The 20,066-nt window shown below is 37.9% G+C and overlaps 5 protein-coding genes across 13 annotated transcripts in view; 2 read left to right on the forward strand and 3 right to left on the reverse strand.

Annotated features, from left to right (window-relative positions):
- LOC117591927 (guanine nucleotide exchange factor DBS) overlaps positions 1–5,252 on the forward strand; it is a 55,867-nt gene extending 50,615 nt beyond the window's left edge. For 5 of the 9 annotated variants that reach the window (XM_034285320.1, XM_034285321.1, XM_034285327.1 and 2 more), the window contains 2 exons: positions 4,776–4,902; positions 5,032–5,252. In XM_034285320.1, coding sequence (XP_034141211.1) covers positions 4,776–4,902; positions 5,032–5,135 — 231 coding nt within the window. In that variant the 3' untranslated portion in view covers positions 5,136–5,252. Of the gene's footprint in view, positions 1–1,506; positions 1,715–1,912; positions 2,065–4,775; positions 4,903–5,031 lie in introns of those variants that run through there. The other 4 variants (XM_034285322.1, XM_034285325.1, XM_034285323.1 and 1 more) reach the window with 4 other exon arrangements.
- Positions 5,253–6,468: 1,216 nt separating this feature from the next.
- LOC117592707 lies at positions 6,469–7,705 on the reverse strand. The gene is made up of 3 exons (XM_034286675.1): positions 7,351–7,705; positions 7,042–7,232; positions 6,469–6,983 (listed from the first exon to the last, which is right to left on the reverse strand). The coding sequence occupies exons 1-3, from the start codon at positions 7,359–7,361 to the stop codon at positions 6,469–6,471; spliced, it is 717 nt and encodes a 238-aa protein (XP_034142566.1). The 5' UTR covers positions 7,362–7,705.
- A 4,611-nt stretch (positions 7,706–12,316) lies between these two features.
- On the reverse strand, positions 12,317–13,240 carry LOC117591935 (ribonuclease kappa). Its single transcript, XM_034285344.1, has 3 exons — positions 13,083–13,240; positions 12,842–12,961; positions 12,317–12,669 (listed from the first exon to the last, which is right to left on the reverse strand). Exons 1-3 carry the CDS (start codon positions 13,149–13,151, stop codon positions 12,571–12,573), a joined length of 288 nt encoding a protein of 95 aa, XP_034141235.1. The 5' UTR covers positions 13,152–13,240; the 3' UTR covers positions 12,317–12,570.
- Positions 13,241–15,672: 2,432 nt separating this feature from the next.
- Positions 15,673–16,573, forward strand: LOC117591934 (josephin-like protein). The gene is made up of 2 exons (XM_034285343.1): positions 15,673–15,777; positions 15,888–16,573. Exons 1-2 carry the CDS (start codon positions 15,699–15,701, stop codon positions 16,391–16,393), a joined length of 585 nt encoding a protein of 194 aa, XP_034141234.1. The 5' UTR covers positions 15,673–15,698; the 3' UTR covers positions 16,394–16,573.
- A 7-nt stretch (positions 16,574–16,580) lies between these two features.
- LOC117591932 lies at positions 16,581–17,654 on the reverse strand. Its single transcript, XM_034285340.1, has one exon. The coding sequence runs from the start codon at positions 17,579–17,581 to the stop codon at positions 16,787–16,789; it is 795 nt and encodes a 264-aa protein (XP_034141231.1). The 5' UTR covers positions 17,582–17,654; the 3' UTR covers positions 16,581–16,786.
- Positions 17,655–20,066: the final 2,412 nt, after the last annotated feature.

A 20,066-nucleotide genomic window follows, 5' to 3' on the forward strand; every position in this document is an offset into this window, starting at 1 on the left:
AGGTTACATAAATAAATATGTACATAAGTATGCACATATAATGAATATGTCCATACATACAGAAATATGGTTAAATAGACCGATTTTTTGGCGTTAAAGCCTAGTACTCGATCGAAAAAAAGGTGCCGCTACAAAAATCTGGGATGATATTCGTATGGAACCGATAAGAAATTTTTGTGCGCACAAGTTACTTTCTAGCGGCTGTATGCCAGGCAGTACCACTATATTTCAAATAGTATAGTGGTTACTATACTATTTGGTTAGCGGCAGTACTCAGATCGACAAAAAAACAGGCCGAAATAATCCGACCTGTTTTAATTTCCGAGAGGGTACCTTGCAAACAGAGAGTATAGTCTCAATCAAATGGAGGCAACAATGCCACTGAAGTTGAAATATAAATGGCCACCATGCTGCTAAACGAGGTTAAGGCCATCAAACGGCAAAAAGGAAACAATTATTATAGATTAATACGATTATATTGAATTTATTTGCATTTTTTAATTGTTTAACTTATTTGAACGCCAGTCTCTTCATGTTTCCAAGACACAGACCCGGCTGGGCTGTTAACAAAATGTTTTAAGTTGTTTTCCTATTGGGACCAAGTACTGCTCCACATCGTCTTGCCAAGGGGCGATGGCGACAATGGTGCTTGGAGGCGCCGTTTTACAACTTTGCAACGGGCGCAAATATTCCTTGGGACGGCCTTGCTGCTCCACCAATCAAGGAAGTCTGCAGATTTTATTCCCAGGCATATGCAAATTCTCTGTCGTATTTTCAAACTGCGGAATATGCAAAGGGTATCGTTTCATGGGTTTCCATAAATGAACACATTTATATGATTTATAATACTCAAATGTATAGACAACGACCGTCCTGGATTACTCAAAGTTGTCGTCGCTTATTTCGTTGATTGTCCTTCTCCTCCGATCATGCAAGAGCCGCCAGTCTCACTAAAAAAATCTCCTGAATGGATCCATTTTGCATTCATTGTTTTATTAACCTTTTATTGAATTTTCACACAATTTCAAAAAGGTAAACAAAACAACACAGCTGCCTGAGAAGTGTAACCGTACGGAATGCGGTTTCTGACGCTTCCTGCTGTGTGGTACTCTTTACTCTTTAATCTTCGAGCACCGTGAATAACAAAGCCAAACGGCTTCCTGAGAAGTGTAACCGTACAGAATGCGGGTTTCACGTCTGGTCACACTGCTTCTAGAAAAATATTAGGCTCTGTTTACTAGCAAACGTGTTTTCGGATCTGAGTACTAGGCTTTACGACCAGAAGGAAACGTTTCCGACCCTATAAAGTATATATATTTTGTTCAGCATCAATAGCCGGGGCTATGTCTGTCTGTCCGTCTGTCCGTCCCTCTTGTTTGTCGGCTAGTTCTCAGAGACTAGAAGAGCTAGAGCCACCGAATTTTGCCACCAGACTGCTGTGATATCACACTAATACATGAAAAGGTTTAAACGCATATATTTTTGTAAGCATGTTAAATATTCCAGCTTATAGGAAAATATTGAGAGGTATCCAAAGTTGCGAGCCATATCTGCTTATGAAATACCCGTTTTTTGTTCTGCTGGATTTTTCGGGATTCATTCCTCTAGGGATTCATTTTATTGAACTTCTGCAAACAAGGAGCTGGAAATGAATGGAATGTCCAAAAAACATAATTTGGAGTAATTTAACCGGCAATCAAAAAAATTGGGGACGATATTTCCAATAAGGGAAGCTTGCATATTCTTTCTAAAACGACTATATTCATTAAATTTATAAAAAAAAAATGTAATTTGTTTTTATTTAGTTGTATATTCTTGGTTTTTTTCTTTATTTTCATGTACAAACCATAAAACATAATAAAAACCAAAATATTCCTGATAAATTGTGCGAAATCTGAACTATTTCACTTAGTCTTACACAGTATGTGACAAAACGTAAAGATGGTCCATCATGTGGGACCACAGATGCAGGAAACAGCAAATCAAATTAATTTTTCTATGTTTCATTCGATCAACAATATATTTTAAAGCCAAGCCAAGTAATAAACGAAATTTGAATTAGAATATGCGTAACAGATAAGTTAAAGATGCTAGAAATTGTATGGATTGACAGCTTTTGTTTACTTTGTAGAGATAACCGTGAATTGACTGAGGGCTTTAAATTTTTGTTTAATGATTAATTCTANATTTCACTTAGTCTTACACAGTATGTGACAAAACGTAAAGATGGTCCATCATGTGGGACCACAGATGCAGGAAACAGCAAATCAAATTAATTTTTCTATGTTTCATTCGATCAACAATATATTTTAAAGCCAAGCCAAGTAATAAACGAAATTTGAATTAGAATATGCGTAACAGATAAGTTAAAGATGCTAGAAATTGTATGGATTGACAGCTTTTGTTTACTTTGTAGAGATAACCGTGAATTGACTGAGGGCTTTAAATTTTTGTTTAATGTTTAATTCTATTATGTATACCCAAACACTTTGTGGTTTTAGCTTACCGTTTAAGTTTTGAAATGAAAAATTGTTGATATTTGTACTTTATTTTTTACGACATTTTGTTTTTCCTGTGTCCTCTTATCCTGTGTGCATTTATTCGGCGTCGTTTAAGGTGTTGCTCATCAAAATCGATGGAGAGTTGGAGGGTTGCGCGCCCAACTGCCAGAGTATTTCTGCTTTAAGTACTCGAAAAATGTTGAAAAATACGTGTTTTTAGGTATGGTTGAACAATTTCAAGAAGTGCTAAAAAAACGGATTTTAAAAGATATTTAAAATCATGTTTGACAGGAAACAAGAAATTATCATTGAACCATTTCTAAGCCCCATATCGTTCAGAAAAAATTAGGTTGGTTCGAAGCGGAGAAATCGTGTCGAGTAATGTGCTTCGTCTCCGACCGAGACCCCCTCGAGACTCAGGCCAGTCACACAACGGGAAATTTCAGCTTGTTAAATTAATAAAAGAAAGAGAGCTCAATATATTAATACAAATATAATAATATTTAAATATAATAGAATATATATATATTAATAAATATTAATATGAATACACTTGATTCTAAAATAAAAAAAAATGTGACTTCCACGGTTTAATTGATAGTTAAAAAAAACAATGCATTTAAAACAAATTAAAAGTAATACTTCACAGACTTGTTAACTTACATATACGATTTTCTCTGACGAGGTCCACCGAGTTAAAAAAAAACAATTACAACCCATTTTAATATAATTCTGTCGGAAAATAATTATTTAAACTTATTGAAGGGTAACTTAGAACTGGTTCTACGAAAAATTCGTCTACATAGTCGTTTAAACATAAATTATCTAAAAAAAATTTTAGGAAAATGGTCCAGTATTTTTTATACCCGGTACTCGGAGTAATTAGATTATATTGTATTTGTGTGAATAACAGTTGTGTGTAACGCACAGAAGGAAACGTTTCCGATCCCATAAAGTATATATATTCTTGATCAGCATCAATAGCCGAGTCATAGAGCCATGTCTGTCTGTCCGTCTGTCCGTCGGCTAGTTCTCAGAGACTATAAGAGTTGTTATAAGTTGGCTCTAGACTGCAGTATGCTCACACTAAAACCAGTGTATTTCAAAAATGAGCCCCGCCCCCGCAAAAGGGCGAAACCTCCCAAACCTACAATTTTGAAGATAAAAGAAAACTAAAAACGCCATTCCGGATCCAATTGGATCATTATTATAGCCACAATGAAGAAATTAATTTCTAGTGGCTAAATCCACCCTGTTCCGCAGCTTTTGTTGTTCTTTTTTACATTCTCTCATTCACACTCTGCTTCTGCTTTACTCGGCCTCTGCCTCTGCCACCCCGTCCCGCAGCTTACTTATGTTTCTTTTTGTGTGCCGGCGCTGCCTCTGCCGCGAGTCTAGGGAAGGGGGGCGAGCTAAATGAGCGTGTTGGTGTGAGAAGTGTTGTAGATGTATATGACAGATGAAGAAAAAATGTGAAATTTGGCAAAACACCGCTAAGGTGCAGAAGTAGTACTGAGTACCGGGTATAAAAGTTGTGACGCGTAAGAAGCGTCTCACACGTCCCTTCTCGTTTTTGTTTATAAAATTTGTATAAAGAGTTTAGACGCCGAAAGCCGAGTCGCCTTTATTTAAGTGGTTCGGCGGTGGCGGGCCAGAAAAGGCAAACATCGGCGCCAGCAGCGTGCTGCGGCAATGTAAACGACTATTGCGTATATTCATTATATCCCAATTGAACATAAATATTTTCGACTTTTGCAATAAATACTAGGTTTGATTATTTTATTTTGGCGAAAGTCTATTCTATTCACTGCCACATGCACACGTACAAATGTACATGCATATATGTATGTATGTATGCATGTACATATATCTAAAATGCTTATTTTTTTTTAATTCTCTGGAAGCTTTAAGGCCATTACTAAATTCTCCTCCATACAAGATTACAATTTTCCTGTCAATATACTATTCCGTACTGTCAAAATACAAATCATATCTGTGTATGTATGTACATATTTATTGGAGTATATCGCCTATGTCGACATGCTGAGTAGAACCCCGGAAAATCAATAGTTTCTTACTAAAAGCTGTCTCACTTAGTAGCATTACTTGTGGCGACATGTGCTCTACATAAGTTTGCATATGTACATATATAACTAGTTTATCCCTACTACAAATTTAATACTAACCTTATTCATTTAGAATATATAAAGATCTCATTACATTGTTTCTTGCATACGTTATATATACTAAAACTTTTCGGGAATTATAATACAGGGCAGTAAATTCATTGCCTTGGCTGACTATACTGCAATGGGACACTCGGAAGTTTCGATGCGTGAAGGGGAAACTGTCGAGCTGCTTAAAGTGGGCTGTGCCGGCTGGTGGTTTGTACGAATCTTAGGTAAATGTTCAAATTTAACGCATGTACCAACCAAATTACATAAAAAAATACCTCATTTGTTTACTTATTTTACAAATATTTGTTGCATCTATAGACATAATCATAATATTTATGTTTGCACATTCACAGATGTCAATTCCGAAGGCTGGACCCCATCCGCGTATTTGGAATCAATCAATCGAAAATCTTCACGATCATCGAGTCGCAATCAGGAGCGAATAAATTTCGGATAATTTAATCTAATCTAATTCCACCACTCTAAAAGAACCTCCTAATGTTTTGGTGCCGCGTATTTATTATTTTCGTTAAATACTTATAAGAGAACCAGTAAATAAATATATAAAAACATATTTAAAGCAGACCTAAATCCCTGTGGGTAAAAGGATTTGATTTTGTGTAAACCTAATAGCACCTATAATTTTAAGCCGCATAGTTTACATATCCCTATGAATATTACAAACTAATTTTAAAAATTGTTTAATTAAATACATACATGCACCTTTTCAAATAAAAGCGAGAAGGGATGTGTGAGATGCTTCTTACGCTTTACAACTTTTATACCCGGTACTCAGTAGTACATCTGTACCTTAGTGGTTATTTCAAAGTTTTAATGTTCCATCTTACATTTTTTCTACATTGTATGTTATCTACTTCCAAGCCAACACGCTCTATTAGCTCGTCATGGCCTAGTCATGGCCCCCGGATAACTAAAACCCACCCTGCCTATGCTAGGCCTCTTTGAGGGCCTGTCCGGGATAACATAACCTAATAGCAATCGTTGTTAATGAATCGAAATCTTCAACCAATTAAAACTATTTTAATATATTTTGTTCTAACTGACAGATTGAATCTAAATTTCGTTTGAATCTTAAATCTTTTTTCCATCGACTTTGTAAAGTTTCTTAAACTGAAAAAACCGCTTTTTTTAACTATTAACTATTTTGCAAGGCAATTCTAAAAATGTAGACTTGAAAATTGCAAAATGTCACCCAGTTGCCTCCAAATAGTTTTTTTCGACTATTGCTGATAGTCGGAACACTGTGTTTCTTATCCGAAAATATAAAATTTGCTGTTTTCTGAAAGACAATCAAATTGAATTATCTACTCAGTAACCAAGACAGAGAAAACATTTATTTACACAAAATACTATAAAACCATTAAGCAAACAACTCATAGAGTGTTCAAACGTAGTAAAAACTGGCGGCCTAATCAGTATAGTGGATTGGCTCCCAGTGCCTTCGGCTCTTGGTGAGAGAGCCTTCTCCAGCAGGAGTATTTCCCCCTTCCCATTCACGCATACACGCATGCAAGAAAGCAGAAGAAAATATACATTTTTTCGTGAGAGCCGGAACCAATTTTGAATTTTTGAAATTTTTAAAACGCTTAAAAAGTCGGAAAAAAGTATTAAAAGTATTTATTTTCGATATTGAATTTCAAAGTACATGGCGGGAAATACGTACTTGATTTAAATAAATGCAGTTGAGAAGGAAAACAATAATTAAATTGAACATTAATTTTAAAATTGAATTTTATTTATTTGTTTTATTATTTATTTATATTTATTTATTATTTAATTATTGTAAAGCACACTAATACCATAATAAATACTGGACAGCCGTTCGTCCTGGTTTCGGGCATTTTCGATGTCCTGCCCTTTGTCTTAAAGTTTCTGCGCAAAGGCCACACTGTAGGCATACGTATGGTAAGATAGCAAACCGTAGTGTGTCGTATGCTGTTGCTTGCGTTCCTGTCGCAATGACCGCAGTGTCCTGGGCACTGCTGCGCATAAAAAAATCCTGGCGCCTCTTCGAAGCCCTGAGGGAGTTTGACATATCTTTTGAAGAAAGATCGTTGTCGGGTTTCTTTGACAGAGTCGGAGACCGCCAAGCAAGAAGATTGCATATATGAAGAGTTGTCGTTGCTCTTTTCCTTGCTGGCATGTGTGTTTGTGCTGCCCGTCCTCAAGCCTGATGTTAGGTTGGGCTTTGGCAAAATTGTTCGGACATACATGGACCTACCGACTTTTGGTCCCAGTAATTCACCCGCCTCAGAATCTGGCGCCTTTTCGGGTATTGGGGATTCTGCAAAAAGAAGTGTTCGTTGTATAGATTTTCAAATACTATAAAATTTCTACCTTACCTATCAAAACGTTTTCCAAAATTTCGAGACATTCTGGCGGCGGCGGACTGCTGTCCTCTTGTGCAGACGCTGCGCTTGTTAACTGCACAACCGCCGGTGTTTGGGGCGGCGGAGTTGCAGCGGGATCGGCAGTTCGATTGACAAGTTCGATGATTTCGTCAATTCCGTAGCCAATAAGAGCTACTTTTAAACTGCAAATATAGAATTAGTTCTTTAATATAACACACAAAACCAAATTTATATAATTAATATATATAAATAAATATATATATATAAACAAATTAAATAATTATAATTATAATTACTTACCGTTTGGCCATTTTCACTTTCAACCGTGGTCATACATGCATACTTACTTATGCATGCGTGCTCAGCACCCAGCTAAAAGTTTGAATCTAGTCCGACGCGTTTGACAATATTTCTGGATGATTTGTATTAATAGTCCGGAATACCTACAGAATATTGATCCTTAGCGATTTTCCGAAATCCTCACTCCTTCCACTATGTATGTGCGTCAGGCTTAATGGGATTCCATCCAGGTCCAACTTGCGTCGTATTGGAGGGAAGTGGTACTCGTCCATGACCAAGAAAACGGGCTGCCTGTAGTCCTAATTGCTGTTTTTGCGACGTTCGCCTAACATGCTTGGTTGATGTCCCTTTCTCGTCCTCGGAAAATGTCCATATCAAGGAAGATAGTCCGCAGTGTCCTTAGATCCATGTTGCTATTCGAAAACTGAATACTGAATACTATTCTGGTCCATACAAGAAACATTTATACAAGAAAAATCGATTCAGTTAATACTTTTTTCCGACTTTTTACGCGTTTTCAACTTTCAACCAATCAAAATTCAAAATGTGGTTTCGGCTCTCATGAAACTTTTGATATTCGAACAACAATTAAAGCCGAAAAAATGTCTGTTAGAGATTTGAATGTTGTTTCTCTCTCTGCCTGCTTCTGTTGTCTGCTGATTGGGGAATACAGATGATATATATTTATGAAAATATGCTCGCTTGGCTTATTTGAGCAAAGTCGACCAGTTTGTCAACCAATTTGGAAGAGCCGCTAGGCCAAGGCTTGTGAGAATCTTTTTGTGCGTTTTTGCAACCAAAAACGAAGAAAAGATCCAATTCGGCCCCGACTAAACGATTTGGCGTTGGCTCTCTTGAGCATTAAACGCAAACAAAGTTTTGTTTTTCCTTTCAAGTCTGATTCGTAATTTCATGTTTGCGGTGACACATATGTACATACATGATGGCAATGCGTGTATCTATTCTCGACTTGATTTTTCATTTTTAGCGCTTGAGACGTTTGGCATTTTTGTGTTGCTTCTGAGCTCACATATACCTTCCTTCAAATTTGAGTCTTTCAGCTTGCCCCAAAAAATAAATAAATTGACTTTGTGTATCCTCTCTATGCTCATATATTTCGTAAATACTGTATTTCTTAAATATAAATATAATGATATATAAATAATGAATAACCACAGTTGACTTGGCGTTGCAAATATTTTTCATTAGAGTATTCAACGTACACTCTGTGAATAAACACACTCCTGAGGCAACCGCCTTGGTAACGGGATACTGGTCACGTGAGATCTTTCTTGTTAAAGTCAACCTGATAAATAAAATAAATTTAACGACTGAATCGACGCTGCAATCGTTATTACATATTTTTTTTATTATTAATGTTCTTGACATTACATCTATCTTTGTTAGATTCTTCAGGTAAATAAATATGTATACGCATCACCACAGAACAAAAACTCGAACTCTTTAACATTTTTCAAGACGAGCCAAGGTGTGTTAGTCGCGTTCTGCTGAGGGCCGGGCAGGAGCAGAACAGGTGTTCCACTCCTATATCACTGGGGCATCCAGCATCTTCGAGTACCGGGTATAAAAAGGACTTATACTACTGTAACGAACCATTTCTCAATGGTTCGGTCACATGCACTATTTTAGCTATTAACTCACAAACCAATGCTTACAAATATGCTGCGAAGTAAGCATAAAATGCATGACTTAGTTCATGGTTTACCAGCTCGCGACATTGCGAAAGATAATTGACGATCATTGCACTTGCCACCTACAGAAATAAGACGGTGCACGGTGCAAATTTACGGAAACAACTCACCAAAAGCTACTTTAGCATAATTTCCGATCATTACGATTAAAAAGCATAAAACCCCCCACTAACCCACTGCCGAAGCTTTACTCAAGCAAAACTAGAAGGGACGTGTGAGGCGCTTTTTACGCGTCACACCTTTTTTACCCGGTGCTCAGTAATACATCTGTACCTTAGCAGTTTTTTTCAAATTTTAATTTTGTTCTTCATCTGTCATCTACATCTACATACATCACTTCTCACGCCAACACGCTCTTTTAGCGCCCCCCTCCCGTATAGCCTCACACTGCTGCGAAGCAGCAGAGAATGTGTAACAAACAAAAAGAAGCTCCCGTCGGGGTTGGGTTTAGCCACTGCACATTAATTTCTTCATTCTGGCTAAAATAATAATCAAATCGGATTCCAATTCGGTAATCTGATAGATATGGTCATTCCCTACAGAATTTTCTATTAACTTCAAAATTGTGGCTGCGGGAGATTTTCGCCCTTTGTGGGGACGAAAGGGCGCGGGGCTCATTTTTAAAATACACTTGTAACAGTGTGAGCATACGAGTCTGGATGCCCTATCTCTTATGGTCTCTAAGTACTAGCCGCTCATAAGGACGGACAAAAAGACATGGCTCTATCGACTCGGCCATTGATGCTGATCAAGAATATATATATACTTTATGGGGTCGGAAACGTGCGTTACAAACATCCGTTATTCCCCACAAATACAGTATAGCCTATTTACTCTTCGAGTACCGGGTATAATATCCGCTTGGCAAATATACATTAACAGATATTCTCAACTATTGTACTGACTACGATATCGCAAAGAGACATCCGCGAAGTCATCCCACGAATAAATAGCGCCCGATCTCAGAAGATCAAGTCACGCAAACACCATCTAGTACGCCACCCATACCTTAGGCAGTCAAACACCAACTAGTACGCCACTTATACTTTGGAAGATATACCCTGCAGTAAGGGTCATCGTTGTATAAGCGACTACACATCGATGCCAGGCGTAATTTACCTATCTGACATAAGCGATGATTTTCCATACAAAAAACTGATGTTTTCAACACGGATATGTCTTAGAAGCGTAAGTGAAGAGAGCATCGAGAGCAAACCTATTTATAAGCGATACATTTCCTTAAAAAGTAATGCATCAATAAGTATGTTTTTCTGAGAAAAAAGACAAGGATAAATTGAGCAACATTTTTGATTTCCATTTATTTATAAAATTTTTGGCTTACATTCAGTTTTTTTCTGTGTTTTTTACAGAACCTTTTAGTTAATGTGCTGTTGGTATTTCCGTAAGCCCGAATTGTTTTTATACCCGGTACTCGAAGATTAAATAGGGTATCTTTTATTTGAGCACAAAGTGAATGTATGTAACGCACAGAAGGAAACGTTTCCGACCCCATAAAGTATATGTATTCTTGATCAGCATCAATAGGCGAGTCGATTGTCCGTCTGTCCGTCCGTCCGTCCGTCCGTCTAAGCGCCTGGATCTCAGAGACCATAAAAGCTAGAGCCACCACATTTTGCATCCATACTTCTGTATGCTCACACTGTTAAAAGTGTATTTAATTTTTTGAGCCCCGCCACCTTCCGCCCACGCAAAATGTCGAAAACCTCCCAAACCTACAATTTGAAGATAAACGATAACTAAAAACGCCATTTCGTAGGGAAAGGCCATATCTATCAGATCATCAATTGGGATCCGATTGGATCATTATTATAGCCAGAATGAAGAAATCAATTTGCAGTGCCTAAACCCACAGCTTATATTGGTTTTTTCACATTCTCTCATTCACACTCTGCTTCTGCTTCACTCGGCCTCTGCCTCTGCCTCTGCCGTCCCTCTGCTAATGCCTCTACCGACTTTTAACCCACCCCGTCCCACAGCTTATATTTGTTTTTTTTGTGTGCGGGCGCTGCCTCTGCCTCTGCCGCGAGTCTGCAGTGTGTGGGTCTAGGGGAAGGGCGGCGAGCTAAAGGAGCGTGTTGGTGTGAGAAGTGTTTTAGATGTAGATGACAGATGAAAAAAAAATGTAAAATTTGACAAATAACGGATAAGGTGCACATGTAGGTAATACTGAATGCCGGGTATAAAAGTTGTGACGCGTAAGAAGTGTCTTAAACGTCCCTTCTCGTTTTGAGTGCTCTTTACCCGAATCACCTCTGTAGTGAAATTAATGAATTAACCGATATGTTTTTATAACCGGTACTCGAAGAGTAAATAGGATATATTGTATATGTGTACAAAGTGGATGTATGTAACGCACAGAAGGAAACCTTTCCGACCCCACAAAGTATATAAATTCTTGATCAGCATCAATATCCGAATCGATAGAGCCATGTCTGTCTGTCCGTCTTGTTTGTCGGCTAGTTCTCAGACACTGTAAAAGCTAGAGCCATCAAATTTTGCATCCAGACTGCTCACACTGAAACCAGTATTTCAAAAATTAGCCCCGCCCCCCGCAAAAAGGCGAAAACCTCTCAAAGCTACAATTTTGAAGATAAAAGAAATCTAAAAACGCCATTCTCTATGGAATGACCCTAGGGACCCTTGGGAGGTCGTCGGCTGCGCGTCTGCGTTCGTTAAGCATAGCAAGTAAACTCAAAAATACTACAGTATTTGGTTTCTACTACAAGCTCGTTTGCATTCTATACCCTAATTTAAATTCCTTTGAGCCTATGTTGTTAAGGACTTAATAAACATTAAGCACTTAATGTATATTAAGTATTTAACACAGCCTCAACAATAACATATTTCTATTAAATGGAACAAAAATAAGTATATAAGTATAGGGCTTAAAACGCCCTGCATACACATATGCAACACGGTAGGATCTTTGTCTTTGAATTGTACCCTGTATCTGTACTTATACATAGCTAGTCACTATTATCATTATGATCCTTAAGTCACAAACGTCTAATCTTTTTCCCATCCAGATCTCATGGCATTCTAAATAAAAGTGCATTTAATCAAGTTAGTTTATATTTATTCTTCCATAAACATGTTAATTATAAGGGATGTCATAGAAATAAATTTTTGTCCAATGCATTACATTGCATTTGTCCAAAGAGGCGGCGACACCTTTGTGAGCCTCATTACTCATTACTGCGAATATTTGAAAATAATTAAACCAAGACGGAATGTATTTTATGAACGAAAACAATTAAGTATATTACATGTGCAAACTTTATATCTGTGGACTTTTGTGTGAGGATTACAGCAAATGCTCCAGATTATACTTCAACGACATCACGTAAGCGAATATTAACAATAATTGTAAAGGGTTTAACAAATATCTTTAATTGAACATTTCAATACTTTTTTAGTGCAAACTTTAATGAACACACCAGTAAATTATATATCAGTTGTACCAGTTGGAAATCTTAAACTGAAATAATTAATTAGCAGTTACTCTGCTATTCATGTAGAATTGCTGCGCAGAGAGCAACAATGTTAAAACGTAAATGCAAGCTGCGATCCAGCAGTTGTAGGCGTTCTGAAAAAAAACCAATACCTGTTACTGCAACAAAACATTACTGGTTGAGCCGAAATATGATATGCGTTATGTACTTATGTATGCTATTAATGGCTATGTACACACACATACATACACATTTTTGGTCATTTTAAAGTCAAGCAGACCGATTTATCCCGTGATATAAACTAACCTGATTGTACGCTCTATTCGCAGCTGCATAAAATTCTTCGAGAGTATGGTACTCTTCTCCTAGGGGCAAATCCTCAATAAGGGCCACACTATTAATATAGAAAAAGAGCCCCATGAGCACCTAAAACCGAAGTAACATTAAAATTTATTTGATAAAAAATATCATGAGACAACTGAAACCTTGTGACTTTCAGCTGTGATTAAAACCACATACATTCAGCTGGAAGAACCAATTTACTTACCAGTTGAACAATTCCCCATACGGAGATAATCAAACCACAAAGGGATAATTTTGGACCACAGATTTTCATTTTGCCGTCTTTTGATTTTTTTTACTTAAAGTTTACTTGTTCGTAAAAATTTTTCCCCAAACACAGAAAACTTGTCAGGTGAATATCATGTGACCAAATTTCAGTGTAGCCGTACGTAGAAAAATATAAAATACATTTTGTTATCCGTCTGGTATATTTTTCACAGAGTAATCATATTTCCAGGTAAAATCCAGGGGTCAGAGACAGTGATGCCAATTTAGTTATTTTCTCACTTATCTATCGTTTTGCATTAGCCACATGCGGAATACATTTTAAATTAGGGGATGGCTCAGTAAGTTTAACTTTTTTAAAACATCTGCCTTCAAATTTTTGTACGTTTTTAGATGTCACCATTTGAGTGTGTTCTGTCGAACTAAAAACAGGGTTGATTTCTCATCGTTTGTATTGGAAAATCTTCCCTGTTTCTGTAACAAGAAAATGTTGGACATCTGGGTATAAAGCCAGCCAAACATAGGAATTTGCTATGCAATACCTGTGGTGGCTGGCCTGTACATGGTTACTTTCCGAAGAAGCCCCAATGGGAAGCGAACTCCAAACCACTCAAAGAATATAAAATAATTATAGGGAACTAGTTCGATGGGCTGCAACGTCTCACCGGTAGAAGAAGAAAAGGAGAGAAAAGAAGTGAGAACCTAACCAAAAACGATGGTGCTCTGCCGCATAGTGTTTTCAGACAATGCTTTGGTTGTTGGTTGTACGATTTAGATTTAAAAATCAAGCCGTATGGTTAGACCTGGTATGGTAAATATTCTCAAACTAACCCAATAGTAATGAAATATACACCGCTGACCTAAATAAATATTCAACAGACAGCTGGATGCACGTGCATGCACATAATCTTGTTATATTGATAGCACAGTCATAAATTACATTCGAGATGATCTGCAGTTGTAAAATGTCACACCATCTGCATGATAATCGCTTTACGACAGTCATAAAAATATCTTTCCATACCTACTTATACTTAGAACTAATTAAACAAGCCTATGATCCTAAGTAAATAATTGTACTAATAGAAACTGTATATATACCTCACATTTTACCAAATAAAATCAGTACGAAAGAAAACTCTGACGTATTCACATCTCCGAAGCCCAATTTGTTCAAGTACAGATTGTGGCGATATTTTGTTACTGGTACATGAACCGGTGGCATACACATTTATATTTCAGCATACGATTGTCATATTGACAATCACCAGAACCAAGTGAATCTACATCAACAGATTAATTTGATTTGTTCATTGGTTCATTGGTGTTCATTGTTTAATGTTTAATTAGTCAACAAAAATTATTCATTTAAAGGAAAGGCAATGAAAATAAACCCAACAATGTAAAAAACTTTAATCTTTTGCTTTTCCTAGATGCCATCAACTTGACCGATGGAACTGGGTAAAGACCAACTCCGAAAAGCCTTGCAGCAAAAGAAGCACCGCTTTAAAAACTCCAGCTCTCCGTACGTGTCACAACTTTTATACACGGCACTCAGTTCTAAATCTGCACCTTAGCGGTGTTTTGTCAAATTTTACATTTTTTCTTCATCTGTCATCTACATCTACAACACTTCTCACACCAACACTCTCCTTTGGCTCTCCCCCCTTCCCGAGGCCCAAACACTGCAGACTCGCGGCAGAGGCAGAGGCCGCTGACTACACGAATCTGAGTGTAAATAAGAGAATGTGAAAAAAAACAACAAAAGCTGCAGGACAGGGTGGGCTTAAATTGTAAATTGATTTATTCATTATGTCTATAATAATGATATGGTCAATGGTGGTTTTTGTTTTCGTTTATCTTCAAAATTTTAGGTTTGGGAGGTTTTCTACACTTGTAACAGTGTGAGCATACAGAAGTCTGGATAAAAAATTTGGTGGCTCTAGCTCTTATAGGACGGACAGACGGACGGACAGACAGACATGGCTCAATCGAATATATATACTTTATGGGGTCGGAAACGTTTCCTTCAGTGCGTTACATACTTTGTGCACAAATACAATATCCCCTATTTACTCTTCGAGTACCGGGTATAAAAATAACAAATAATAAACTTCAAATAAGGTGAAAATTCGTTTATGCTGGGTAATTATATCAACATGGGTAAAAAAGATAGGGATCAATAACACTTACCAACGCTCAGCTGCAGAAGACGATATGTTTGACGAACTTGTTAAGTTCTCAAAAGCACAAGCGTTTTTTTAGCGGACATCAAAGTTTTCTGGCTACTTCTAGCTATTTTCAAAGGCTAGTTTACCTATGATAGGAATACCGGAATGTATGACAGCGCTGGAGTTTTAAATTTCACCTTATTCCCAGTATGTATTACGATTAAATTTTGGTTTTACATTAGTTCAAATTATTTAGAGCTTATTTTGATACTTTTGTTTTACATTTGCCTTCTATTAAAATTGACTGTAAAATACCTAAAACTGATATAAAACGCCAAGAAATGTACTAAATATACCATATATCCCTTACACCAATTAAATTTTTTTTGTTTCAACAATTCTTATCAAGCCTACTGATTAACATCATGCCAATTTTAAAGATATATCATGAAAAGCAAACAAAGCAATTGTGTGCCCTCCACGCTCTCAACAATATATTCCAAGGTAAGTTACATTTCACTGAAATGCTTTTGAATACCATTCTGATAAACTGACATGAATATATGCATGTTAATATACATATGTATGTATGTATAAAATAACTGTATTGCCAGAACATATTTACAGAAAGGAAGAGCTGGACAATATATGCATTAACTTAAGTCCCAACGTATGGATAAATCCTCATCGATCCCTTCTTGGACTCGGAAATTATGATATTAATGTTATTATGACCGCCTTAGAGCTAAGAAATTGTGAGGCCTTTTGGTTTGATAAACGAAAAGACCCGTCTGGCATTGACTTAGATTCAATTGTGGGTTTTATACTCAACATTCCATCAGATTACAAGATCGGCACAATAACATTGCCATTACGAAAAAGACACTGGATAGCAGTGCGTCGTATAGGGCAGCACTACTATAATCTTGATTCCAAACTTCCACAGCCTGAGTTATTGGGAACTGATTCCGATGTGCTCCAGTTTTTGCGAGAACAGCTTGAGGAAAAGGAACAGCAGCGTGAACTTTTTCTTGTAAGTTATCGTAACGACTGTACTGGACCATCACAGCGATGCATGGAAGAGTCGCACGACATAAATAAAACAACACGTTCAACATGATGTTTAACAAAAATTTCATAAAAACATGAATGAAATGGAGGTAAAATGAATTTGTTTAAGGTAAAAAACATCTCAGCTAGGGGTTTCTAAGCAGAAAAAGTTAAAGAGCCACATTATTCTTTATATGGGTTAACGATCTGTTATACATTATGAAAACAGGTAATAAACTATCTCAAACCACGTTTGAAACGTTTTTTTAAATTTATTTCGAGTTTTCTTAAAATAGTGGTAGTACAATTTGAAATAATATGCATTAATGGACGGATATGTTTCAATTAACAGTGATTACACTTGGATACACTCTAATTGAAGGAATGAATCGTGATAAAATTATTAATCGAGACGTTACTAAAATATGTATGTAGATATGTTTAGATTGGGTGACTTCAACAGTTATATATCTGTTTGAATTCCTCCATGTGGCGGAATGTTAGGCTTACGTCCTGACTGAGGACGACGCGGACGGCTTGGTTCTGGTACAAAGTAAGATTGGGACGGTGATGGAGCAGTCGGGGTAGTTTCGACATTTGCCTGGTGCTGATAGCAGTCGTCTCCGTATTCGCTAACTTCCCGATTACTTATTTCGTTGAGGCGCTTGTAGCGTTCGCGACGGGCTTCAACCATGTAAAGTATTCCTCCAGGTAACAACAATACAGCTCCAACCACGCCCAACGCAAACGACCAGCCCATGTCATTATTCTGCCATCCAGGCATCCAGTCCCGAGAGTCTCCCTTGGCACCGAAAATTACTACTGCAATAAATCCAAAAATCGAGCCCAACACTTGGCAAGTCCCAATGGTCAGTAGCAGCACAACGTATCGATCATCGTCGCGAGAGGTCATCAAGAAGGCCAGTGTAAGAGGCAGGCCAATAAGGCACATGACGAAGCAAAGCGTTGCAAATAGCTGCACTGCTACATAGAACCCCGGTAGTAGAAAATCGTGTATGATGTAGTATTCCTCTTCAAAGACCCACATGCATCCGTTGAAAGGGTTGTCGTAGAAACGGTGAATGTCCTGAAAATCATTGAAGCACACTTCCCATAAACCCAGATTGGTAAAGCGTGGCTTTTCTAAACGCCCATCTGTAACCAACCAATAGGGTGTTGAAAACGCAATGATAAAAAGCAGAAATGAAATCCCGGAAACGCAAAGAGCCACTTGCGTACTGCGGTTCGACGCCCCCATTTTCGATCGCGGGATAGTTTCCGTTTGACTATACAACCGAAAAAAAAACACCCAAGCCTTTGCGTCATAAACACAACACACGCCCTGTAGTGTAACCGTCTAACAAAAAAATACCGCTTTTTAAAATAAAATACGTATGAATTAAAATATATTTTTGATCAGTATTTTTTGTTTACTACTGCTGTCTATATATATTCTGTATCGCTAGCCGTGTACCCAGATGCGGTAAATTTTCTTGTGACAGAAAGTAAATCAGTTCAAACTTCAAATTTTCTATGCAAGTCGGAGGAGTGTGTTATTTCAGAGTGGATGTGGAGCTTAGAGGGCAACGAAGCATGGAGAAGGAACCTCATTATTGGATTAATCCGTTCTGGATTAAAATTTTATAATATGAGTACCGAGTATAAAATTACTGAATTGTAATATCCATATAAGCAGTTTTCGTTCGACTGCATTAATAAGTTTTAAATCTTCTTCATATAATGCTCTTTTCTAGCCCTCTTGAACTGCATTCGTTTTATTCGGCAATTGTTCTTGGAGTGAAAATAGGAAGACACGAGAAGGGACGTGTAAGACGCTTCTTACGCGTCACAACTTTTATACCCGGCACCTGTCAAATTGTAAATTTTTTTTCATCTGTCATCTACATCTACAACACTTCTCACACCAACACGCTCCGTTTGTTCGCCGCCCCTCCCTAGACCCACACACTGCAGACTCGCGGCAGAGGCAGTGCCCGCACACAAAAAAAACGATAAAGGACGTGTGAGACGCTTCTTACGCGTCACAACGTTTAATGTGAATTGGCGAAAACTTCCTAAATCTACAATTTTAAAGATAAAAGAAAACTAAAATCCCCATTCCGTAGAAAATGGCCATATCTATCTGATCACCAAATTGGGATCCGATTGGATCATTATTATAGGCACAATGAAGAAATTAATTTCCAGTGGCTAACTCACCCCGTCCCGAAGCTTATTTGTGTTTCTTGCACATACTCTCATTCACACTCTGATTCTGCTTCACTCGGTCCCTGCCTCTGCCGTCCCCCGGCCTCTGCCTCTGCCGACTTTTAACCCACTGCGCTGCGGGACGGGCAGCTTATATTCGTTTTTTTTATGTGCGGTCGCTGCCTCTGGCCCTGCCGCGAGTCAGCAGTATGTGGGTCTATGGAAGGGGGCCGAGCTAACGGAGCGTGTTGGTGTGAGAAGTGTTGTAGATGTAGATGACAGATGAAGAAAAAATGTTAAATTTGACAAAACACCGCTAAGGTGCAGATGTAGTACTGAGTGCCGGGTATAAAAGTTGTAACGCGTAAGAAGCGTCTCACACGTCCCTTCTCGTTATGGATAGTTTTGCATTTTCATCACATGGTTTTGTGTTTACCGAAACCTGGTTAAAGCCGGACATTCTTAGTTCCGAAGTTTTGGCAGATCTGTACACAATTTATAGGAATGATCGTTCGTCCCGACGTGGAGGAGGGGTTTTGATTGCAGTAAACTCTTACTTTACGTCGGAACTTTTCATAGTCTAGGTCTCACAAGACCTGGAATTCCTCTGTGTTAGACTGATTCTTCCCGGCCTGTCTATTTATGTCACTTGGTCGTATATTCCACCGACTTAGGATGTATTAATATACGAGCCGCACTTGTCCGCCTTAAAAACTGTTTCTTCCTCGCTATCTGATAGACACCATTTAATAGTTCTTGGGGATTTCAACCTGCCAGGTACTGTCTGGTCTTCGGTTAACGAGTCTATTAACCTTGTGCCCATGTCCCAACATGATTTTATTGATGGCCTATTAGACCTGTCCCTGTCTCAAGTCAACCATGTAAAAAACTCCTTGGGTCGATTGCTTGATCTGTGCTTTGCCTCGGATCCGACCGTAGCGTTGTTAACACGAGCACTCCCGCTCACTATACCTGAAGACTGCTATCATCCTACTTTCGAAGTGTCGGTAGATATTGGACCTACTGTATCGGATCGTACGGGTAAAGCCGAGTGTACGAAGCTCAATAACTTAATTAGGGATTTTGATTGGTCCGCTCTGTCCTCGTGCACTGACGTCTTTGAAGGCACAAAACATGTTTTACAATGTACTTGACACAATTTTTGACACGTGTGTCCCACTCTCATGTCCGACTAGATCTGCGAAACCTCCTTGGTTCACCAAAGAAGTCTAAAAAATCTAAAATCAAGACTATTTAAAAAATCTCAAGAAGTTGGTTCTCCCTCTTCTCTTTCTAATTACTTAATAGCTCGGTCAAATTTTACTGTTCTTAATGCTCAATGCTATAGGAACTACCTCCTTCGATGCAGGATACGTTTTTCATAGGACCCTAAACAGTTTTACAGCTTTGTAAGCAGTAAGCGTAGAACGTCCGCACATCCATCCTCGCTTTCATTTTTGAATATGTCGGCGAACAATGATCAGGCAATCGCCGATCTCTTTGCACAATTTTTTGAAACCACCTATTCCCATGTA

The sequence above is a fragment of the Drosophila guanche genome, unplaced genomic scaffold (genome assembly GCF_900245975.1).
Source record: "Drosophila guanche unplaced genomic scaffold, DGUA_6, whole genome shotgun sequence".
In the NCBI taxonomy this organism is placed as follows: Eukaryota; Metazoa; Arthropoda; class Insecta; order Diptera; family Drosophilidae; genus Drosophila; species Drosophila guanche.

What these genes read in the sequence shown, in the direction of transcription:
- LOC117592707 (XM_034286675.1), bottom strand. An exon ending in TTTGGAAAACGTTTTGATAG is followed by an intron (nt 6,984 to 7,041) that starts GTAAGGTAGAAA and finishes TTCTTTTTGCAG; the next exon opens with AATCCCCAATACCCGAAAAG.
- LOC117591934 (XM_034285343.1), top strand. Translation starts at nt 15,699, where the DNA reads ATGCCAATTTTAAAGATATATCATGAAAAGCAAACAAAGCAATTGTGT. An exon ending in TCTCAACAATATATTCCAAG is followed by an intron (nt 15,778 to 15,887) that starts GTAAGTTACATT and finishes CTGTATTGCCAG; the next exon opens with AACATATTTACAGAAAGGAA.
- LOC117591932 (XM_034285340.1), bottom strand. Translation starts at nt 17,581, where the DNA reads ATGGGGGCGTCGAACCGCAGTACGCAAGTGGCTCTTTGCGTTTCCGGG.
- LOC117591935 (XM_034285344.1), bottom strand. Translation starts at nt 13,151, where the DNA reads ATGAAAATCTGTGGTCCAAAATTATCCCTTTGTGGTTTGATTATCTCC. An exon ending in TATGGGGAATTGTTCAACTG is followed by an intron (nt 12,962 to 13,082) that starts GTAAGTAAATTG and finishes CTTCGGTTTTAG; the next exon opens with GTGCTCATGGGGCTCTTTTT. An exon ending in CGAATAGAGCGTACAATCAG is followed by an intron (nt 12,670 to 12,841) that starts GTTAGTTTATAT and finishes GTTTTTTTTCAG; the next exon opens with AACGCCTACAACTGCTGGAT.